The sequence below is a fragment of the Priapulus caudatus genome, unplaced genomic scaffold, assembly GCF_000485595.1.
Source record: "Priapulus caudatus unplaced genomic scaffold, Priapulus_caudatus-5.0.1 Scaffold179, whole genome shotgun sequence".
Taxonomy (NCBI): Eukaryota; Metazoa; Priapulida; class Priapulimorpha; order Priapulimorphida; family Priapulidae; genus Priapulus; species Priapulus caudatus.
In genome coordinates, this window is record NW_014577240.1 from 390,937 (window position 1) to 399,332 (window position 8,396).

The 8,396-nt window shown below is 40.6% G+C and overlaps 1 protein-coding gene across 1 annotated transcript in view; it reads left to right on the forward strand.

Moving 5' to 3' along the window:
• The window catches only part of LOC106806782 (ubiquitin-like modifier-activating enzyme 5), an 18,667-nt gene extending 12,885 nt beyond the window's left edge, over positions 1–5,782 (forward strand). Inside the window, exons 8-12 of the mRNA XM_014808854.1 lie at positions 1,475–1,602; positions 3,159–3,294; positions 3,589–3,667; positions 4,801–4,919; positions 5,287–5,782. Of these exons, the coding sequence (XP_014664340.1) occupies positions 1,475–1,602; positions 3,159–3,294; positions 3,589–3,667; positions 4,801–4,919; positions 5,287–5,355 (531 nt within the window). The 3' untranslated portion in view covers positions 5,356–5,782. The remainder of the gene's footprint in view (positions 1–1,474; positions 1,603–3,158; positions 3,295–3,588; positions 3,668–4,800; positions 4,920–5,286) is intronic.
• The last annotated feature ends 2,614 nt before the right edge of the window (positions 5,783–8,396 follow it).

Genomic DNA, 8,396 nt, shown 5'->3' on the forward strand with positions numbered 1-8,396 from the left:
TTTGAATTTGAATTTGACAGACAGTATTCACTTGCGTACGTGTGAACGCGCCGACTCAATTAGGCCCGAGCCAAATTTAGCTCGAGCCAAATCTAGCCCATTTGGCTCGAGCCAAATCATGACCGTGTGAACACGGCTTATAGTCCAGCGCTGCCCACCCCCTACATTTTAGTAGTGATTAGCACCACGCGACTGAAACAATAGTGCCCCTCCCCCGTACTTCAATCAATGCCGCCAGCAGGCACGTACACAGCGTCGATGCGCACAGCCACAGACGCGTGCCTCGGGGGCCGCTTTTTTCGTCGACCTTTGAAAATATAATGTGAGAATGTCGTGCGATGGCACCCTGGCTCAAAGGATGTTAGGAATATTACACAACTAGAATTTTTTTAGTGGTCCAATCGGGCAACTAGCCAAACGAATAACTTGTCCGACATAGACTTTCACTTGTCCTGAGTCTCATGACTCTCATATCATAGCGCTTCGCAATCTGCCATGAATAAAAAACAGCTCACAATAACCAGCCTATTTCTGATGGTGTCTGTGGAAGGCCCATCAGCTCAGGACATCACCTAGCTTCCATGAGGCAGCAGAAGATGCCTGGGTAGCAATAAGGAAAAAGAAACTGGGAATTTAAAGCTTTTATTACGAGATTTCTACTCAGTCACGGCACTCAATCCGAACAAAATATAGCGAAATATAGTTTCACCTTATAGTATATTTATTTGCATTTTTCGCACATTGCTTTATAACATTTTGCTGGTTACATTAACACTATTATACAAATTGAACAATGAAAAATGACTCATCACTCCTGACTCTTGACTCAACCCAAATTATTTTGAAATATAGATAATAATTTCTGTGCAAAAATGCTCCGAAATAAGGCTCAGATTGCACCAGAGAGCATCTAAAACCCCTGAGCTCCTGAGCTGGACCCCGGCCGCAAGTTCCCAGTTTGACATGTTTGAATTTTAGGTTGTTCACCACCCTGCTATAGCATGCATGCCTGTGTGTCTGCATGTGAGCGTGCGTGCCTGAGTGATTGCATGCACGCATGCGAGCATGTGTACATGGGTATGTACGTATATACGTATGTATAATATATGGGAGAATTGGGAGAGAAAACAAGGAAAGGTAAGAAGGAAGGGTACCAGGATCAATGAATGTGGTACATCATCATGGTATAAGTAGTGAGGAAGAAGAGCAGGGGCAATAAATAAGAAGGGAAATGAAAAAGTCTAGGAATGATACATACAGACATTCATATACTATTATAAATAAATAAATAGGCCAGCATATATTATAATATAATTAATATTCATTCACATACACATCATTCCACACGTGAAGAAAACTACCATTACCTGCCTAGTGTGGAACCATATTGTTTTATCAACAGTAATGGTATTGACTATTCATATATATCGGCATAATGATTGCTGGTGGGTGTTGATCTGTGTCATGTTTTCAGTGCGCTCCACCTCTTGTGGTGGCATCCAACATTGATGAGAAAACGTTGAAGAAGGATGGTGTGTGTGCAGCCAGCCTCCCGACGACCATGGGCATCGTGTCAGCCTTACTTGTACAGAACACGCTAAAGTAAGCCAGGCAGCGATGAAATCTGCAATGTATTAAACTCACAGGTGTAAATAGTAATGTAGATGTGGCAATGAGGATGCAGCTGCAAATATAATTAGCCGTCGTTAAGAAGCCGGTGAGTGTGTAGAGTCGGCGTTTGTAGATTTTACACATCAGCCATCAAGTGCCCACAAGTCCCCGAGTTTCTCCCTAAGATCTTGATCTTTACTTCCCTTTATAGTGGAGGCTTCCCTCTTGTGTGGGCCCACTGCTCTCGTCCAGTCGTGGGCCTCGTGCCTGGATCTGGCCTGATCCCGTTTTTCCTGGTTCATATTATCATACTATCAATGCCTATGGTTAATTACCACTGGGCAAATGCTAATGGCTGCATCTCCAAACGCCCCATCACCCCATACTCTATTAGCAGTGCTGCCACTTTATACTTTTAAATGTTTTTTTTTGGCCAAAGATGGTCAAAACTCTTCAGACTTACATTTAGGAACACTATATTTGATGAGATTAAAGATGTGCTTTGCTAGTCTTGTTGCAGACGTGATGGTGTGCTCTGTTCAGTGGAGTGTTTTTGCTTTCAGCTCTCTGCTGTCAGTGACCAAATGACAGAGCATTGCAGTGTTTCCCCTGCATTAACACGAGCGAGGCGGCCCGCCTCGCTCAAATTCTCAGCCGCCACACTAAAATTTGTCCAAAAACCCGCCTCGCTGACAAAACTTTTGGCAACTTGAAAAATAGATTCAAGAGTCTCATACAATGTGTCCAAAATAGCTTAGAATGCACCAAATTGCACCATTTTTTAGAAAACAAATTGGGGGAGCACGCCCCGGAACCCCCTAAGTGGGGGGTTAGCACATGCACTCCTCTGCTAGGACCTTGAAGCACACAAACACCACAACAAATTTTACTGCCTCACAGACCTTTCTGGCCAAGGGACTGCATTGCATGTTCCAAACTGAGGGTTCAAGAGACAACTCCTCAAGACATTGCACACATCATTCCTGAAGCTTGTATACATGCTGCACATAGGCTATAATGTATTCGGTAACAATAAGGTATAGGGTAACAAGTGACTACAAATCAATGTAGGTTGATACAAATTTATACTTTTTTTTATACTTTTTTTTAGACAACTTTGATACTTTTTTTCTGGACAGATTTTATACTTTTTTTGTAATATCCTGAGTGGCAGCACTGTATTAGGAATATCAATCAATCACAATAAGGACATTAATAATGTCATATAATATTGGTGTTAACCTTTCTATCAATTGCCTAATGTCCTTCTTCATTATGATGTACTCTACTCCTACATCCTCTTGTGGCTCTACTACGTTACAAGTGCATTCAAGAGGTGTGCTGTGTTATGTGGTGAGGCAATGCATTGTGCAGAGCTATTGCCTGCAAAATTCAGTGCGCTGTGCATAGTTCAGTTGTCACCCACCTGCAACTCTAGACATTGCTGCCATCAGCAACACTCGATGCTTAGTGTGTAGTTGTCACCAGCATGTATTGGTGATTGAGCTTCCCTGTGTATTAGTGACTGATGCTTCCATTGATCACAGGCTCTTGCTGAAGTTTGGAAAAGTATCACACTATGTTGGTTACAATGCGATGGAGGATTTCTTTCCCACCATGTCAATGAAACCGAACCAGGAATGTGACGACCGCTACTGTGTGAAGCAGCAGCTTTTGTACCAGGTGCAATATGAAGAACTTTTATAACCTTCACTATTTGCTGGTCTTAATTACACCCATGGTTCATAGTAATATATATGATATAATTTCCATAGTATCAGGAGTGAATATAAACATATTTTACCTTTTTTGTTTTCATTAACTTCTGTTATTATAGTTCTTTATGGATATCCAATGGACTTTTCAATATTGCATGATTGAGTATATAGTAAACTCTACATCGTTGCAGTAAAGAGTAAAATAATGCATTACATTGCAATCATGCATGTACCTACTTATGTGCATTACATGTTACAGGAGAGGGTGGTCACCACCTGCGAACAGGGTCCAGTTTCAGACGCCACGGATGAGGTTGTGCATGAAGAGAATGACTGGGGTACGTGTGTGTCTCTGTGTGTGTGTGCTATGTCATTGTCTAGCTATTTCACTGGAAGGTTGAGGTCACCCTTAGCAAGGGACTCCTTCAATTAAATAACAAATAGATGTTCTCCCATGTATTGCACGACTCGGAAAACTGCTGAATATGTTAACACTTGACTAATTTTGATCTAATTTTAAGCAATTCTTGTATGCCCTGTTATAGCAGGCAGTGCTATTAGGTTTGATCGTCGTAATCTTTTTTGTGTACAAAAAGTACAGTAACACATCTAACCAGTTGGTGACACAGCATGCTAGGTTTTTGGTGTCAACGGGAGACCTTTTCCTGCGCCGATAACAGTTGCTAATTTAATGGGACAGTAGCCTCTAGGATTTTACTGCATACAACTGTACTTACTGTATAACAAATCATCTATACCCACACGTATTTGAACACATCAACGCTACGAAATTTGAACGGCGCCATGACACCCGCGACCGTGCTGCCACCCCGAAAAAGTTGCGTATTTGACAATTTATTTTGCAGGTTATAGACCGAGGGCTAATCACAAAAGTGCAATTATGTTTATACCTAAATGCTATTTAACCGAACGATATTCATTTTAGGGAAAATTTATCCATATTATAACTGAAACTATATGTCGTTTATAAGATATTACAATCCTTTTGCTTTTAAATGAATAAATAAGAAACACCCTCGGTCTGTAGCCCTTGGCTGGAAAGTGGTTTTGCGCAACTTATCTGATCATGCGCTTTGAGTGGCGCCACCGTCATTGTAATCAAACTGTAGTCGTTAGTTTTAAAACATTAAAAAAAATATTTCTAATGGTGATTGAACCATGAAACTTTTATGTAGCGTAATTATAACCCTAAATTAGCTGAAAATAACCTTAGAACCTAGAGTAAACTCTCCCTTTAACTTGATGGTAAAATATGTCCTTACATGGGGAAATCTTCAATCCCTTTCTGTCCCTACATGAATTGAATTGAGTTGTCACATAACGAACTTACAAGCTTTTCCAAGCTCATATAATATACCATATACAAGCTTTTATTTTTTTTTAAGTAAATGAATAATATATATATATATATATATATATGTGTGTGTATGTATGTGTTATTTTGCTGCAGGTATTAGCTTAGTTGATGAGACAAGTGAGGAAGTGCTGCATGCAGTGGATGGAGGAATTGTTCCCGATCTTGTGGAGGGTGTCAGATTAGCCTACACCAAGCCTGTCACTAATACTCAGGTTCGACATCTTTCTGATAAAATGTTCCTCAAATTTTGAAGTCTGCGCAGTCATAGGATAGTGCTGCATGATTTTGAAATGTTAAACGTTCAGTGTCATCTTAAAATTGCATAGACACATTGGCACTGTACAAAGCACTTTATTTCGTGACTTTAGCTTCATTTTTTAACCTGTTTTATTAGTGTATAGAGGGGATAATATTTCCTTAGTGATAACACACTCTTCCTTAGTGATTCATTGCTACACTGTTATGAAAACTACTATGCAAAAATTGCATTCAACTTAAATGTGGACCAACTGATCAGATTGGCGAGGTTTTCCCATGAGATGTCCAATTCATTTTGAGTATTTGTCGGGCATATTTTAGGAGGGCGAGAGCATAGAGGAGACTGAACAAAGTCTGGAAGAACTGATGGCTCAGATGAAGGGGATCTAACACGCAATGTATCACCAACTAAGATAGGAATGTCTAGACCAAGTTTTTGATGGTATGACATTTTCGCATCCAGTTTCATGCTGTAATGTCTATTTGTAGCGGGATCTGTTGGTCTGTATTGAACTCAAGTATATACTCAAGTATAAACATAAGATATGTCTGTTCAAGTGCATTTGAAATATATTGCCATTTACTATTTATGATAGTGATCTCTAAGAGGATCAGCGCAGAGGGCATATCCATCTACTATTCCAGTAAATCGAGGAAGCAGTTTAAATTATGCTGTACTAGAATGTAACTGAAGTGGAAAAAGTGGTTTACCGTTTCTCCTTACCGCAAGCTTATATTGGGGTTAAAAGAAAGATGTATCCATATTTATTACTTGTTATTTCTGAATAAAGCTGCAAGCATTTATTTTATGGGCAAAGAAACGTGTTTATTAAATCTTGAAAGTTCATAGTCGAATTTCTTTTAAAACATTAATAACTTCATTGTTCATGGTTAAATCCTTAAATTATTTACCTTGACAGTTTCAGCTGTCATTCTGACAGCCATCTTCAGAACTTCTGAATTCGTCACTAGATGGCAGTATGTGACAGTGATCCGAAAACTGTCAGATGTTGGTCGGTGGGGCCCCCGGGGCCGATGGTCTGGTCCTGGGCCTGAGAATGTTGTCGTACACATATGACAGTTTGTATGACCGTTATTATCTCTGTTCATAGTGTGGGGGTGTTTGCGTATGTGGATAGACTCACGTATTTGTCAAATTAGAGGTCACGTGTCAAAGGTCAATGGGGCACAGGGCAGATTTTAGACATTTTCTGAGGACATGGTCTGACGGAGCGAATGAAAAACTTTTTTGTTTCAGCGGTGACCTACTATTTTTATGGCTTTATTGAAATGACCATGAAATGTGCTTTCCACTGACGTGCGAAGAGTAAGTGTCTGGTAACCTTTTGACCCTCAAGAGGAGGGTTAAACATGGATTTGTTGACTGTTAACAAAGGACTGAACTGTGTTTGATGGTACTTGTGTGATCGTGGAACTTAAATTTCACAGTGAAATTCTGCATGCAAAACTTACTCGAACAACGTTTACGCGCCTTAAATCATATATGAACTTCATTCTCTATATGAGATTCTCTACGTTGGGAATACAATGTCAATAGCACTTACACAAACGTCTGTTTTTGATTAAAGGCATAATTCGACCATTGATTATGCAATTTTAACGAATGCTACAGTAACTGGAACCTTGTGTAGTTAATAAGTACATTACCTTATAGCCAAATGCGTATTAGTTTGTCCAATATCACTGCTGGTTACTAAGAAATGTCCAATTGAAATCCGCAGTCCAAGAAATCGGTTGTTGACAGTTACAAACCGCCATGCCGGCCGTAACCGGCCGAAACCGGCGAGGCGGTGTCATACAGATTATAGTGCACCGGACATTTTCGCACGTATGCTCGGCCGTCAGTGATTTCGATCCTTGTAGTCTGAGTGCGCATTCCGTACGTTATGGTTTTACTCTTGGGATTCGGGAATAAATGAATATACGAAGTTCTTGAGATTACAAGCAACATATAATATGTGGCAACTAGGCAAATAATAACACTAGGCAAACAATTTACCCGGGACAAACAATTCGATGCTCAACATCCTGGAGCAACATGTGACGTCACCGAACCGAACTCGATGTTTATTTTGTTGGCTATAAATTTAGCGTTGTCGCCAGATTACCAAATTTACGGATTTCAATTAGACATTTCTTAATAATTAGCAGTGATATTGGACAAACTAATACGCGTTTGGCTATAAGGTAATGTACTTATTAACTACACAAGGTGCCAGTTACTGTAGCATTCGTCAACTTTGCATAATCGATGGTCGAATTATGCCTTTAAGGCCAACTATAAATAGTACTACCTCACAGGTGGGTGGCTGATAGCATGGCTGATAGTATCACAGCATGGGCTAAACGTAGACTGGTACTTGCTCCATCGAGTAACTAAGCCGAGAGGTGGGACCGGGTGCCAGTCTACGTAATACGATGCAGTATGCACGCCATCTATCGGAACAGAGTGAGAAGAATGTCCCGGCAGGATAGGTCAAATGTATATTGCACTTAAAAGTGCAGAAAGAATTACTTTCTTAACTTCAGTTTAATCAACCTTGAGATAAGTAATTGCAGAATTGAATCGTCAAACCTACCAATGAAAATTTGCCAGTTTTGTACTGTCCTTGGCATGGCTCTCTCCGTCAACGTTACAGTAGTGTGCAATGTCGGGATATGGTGGAGCATGCTGGCTTGCAGAGCCCGATGGTTGACTGTCAGTCGAAATGTGTTTGATCCTCCCCGACATTGAAGAAATCTGTACGTTATACGTGCGTCTACCTTACCTCTGCCCGCCATCTTCGTCGAAAGTTTGAACGCCGCGCGGCGAAATCAGAATGTACATTTCAATCGATGACGTAACTGATACAGTAGCGCGCTGCGTGGGTGTTATTTGTTTATAAACAATTTAGTCTGACTGACTCTCTCCTTCTCTCTCCTCTCGCTTGCTCTCTCTCTTTCTCTCTCTCGCCCCCCTCTCTCTCTTCCTCTCTCTCGCTCTCTCTGCAATAAAAAAATGTTTGCTGAAATGATGTGTACGCAACTGCGTATCTGCATATCTGCGCCTAACAAAGGTGTCACTACGCATGACTGAAATGTTACGTTTATAACCGTAGCAACAGACCTCAGATGATCCCAGTCGCTCTGCGGCACTTGTTTAATGTTCACTAGTTCCGACTGTCTGTCTTCTTCTTATATATCTTACTATAGTGTTGGCTCGGTCGAATAAAGTTCTGATTACTCCTAGTTTGTGGATCTGGTGACATTACTGGGACCTGCTGCCATCTGGTGACGAATTCAGAAGTTCTGAAGATGGCTGTCAGAATGACAGCTGAAACTGTCAAGGATTTAACCATGAACAATGAAGTTATTAGTGTGTTTATTAGTTACAAGAGTACTTTGACTCATGGAACAAGGTAACACGGTAA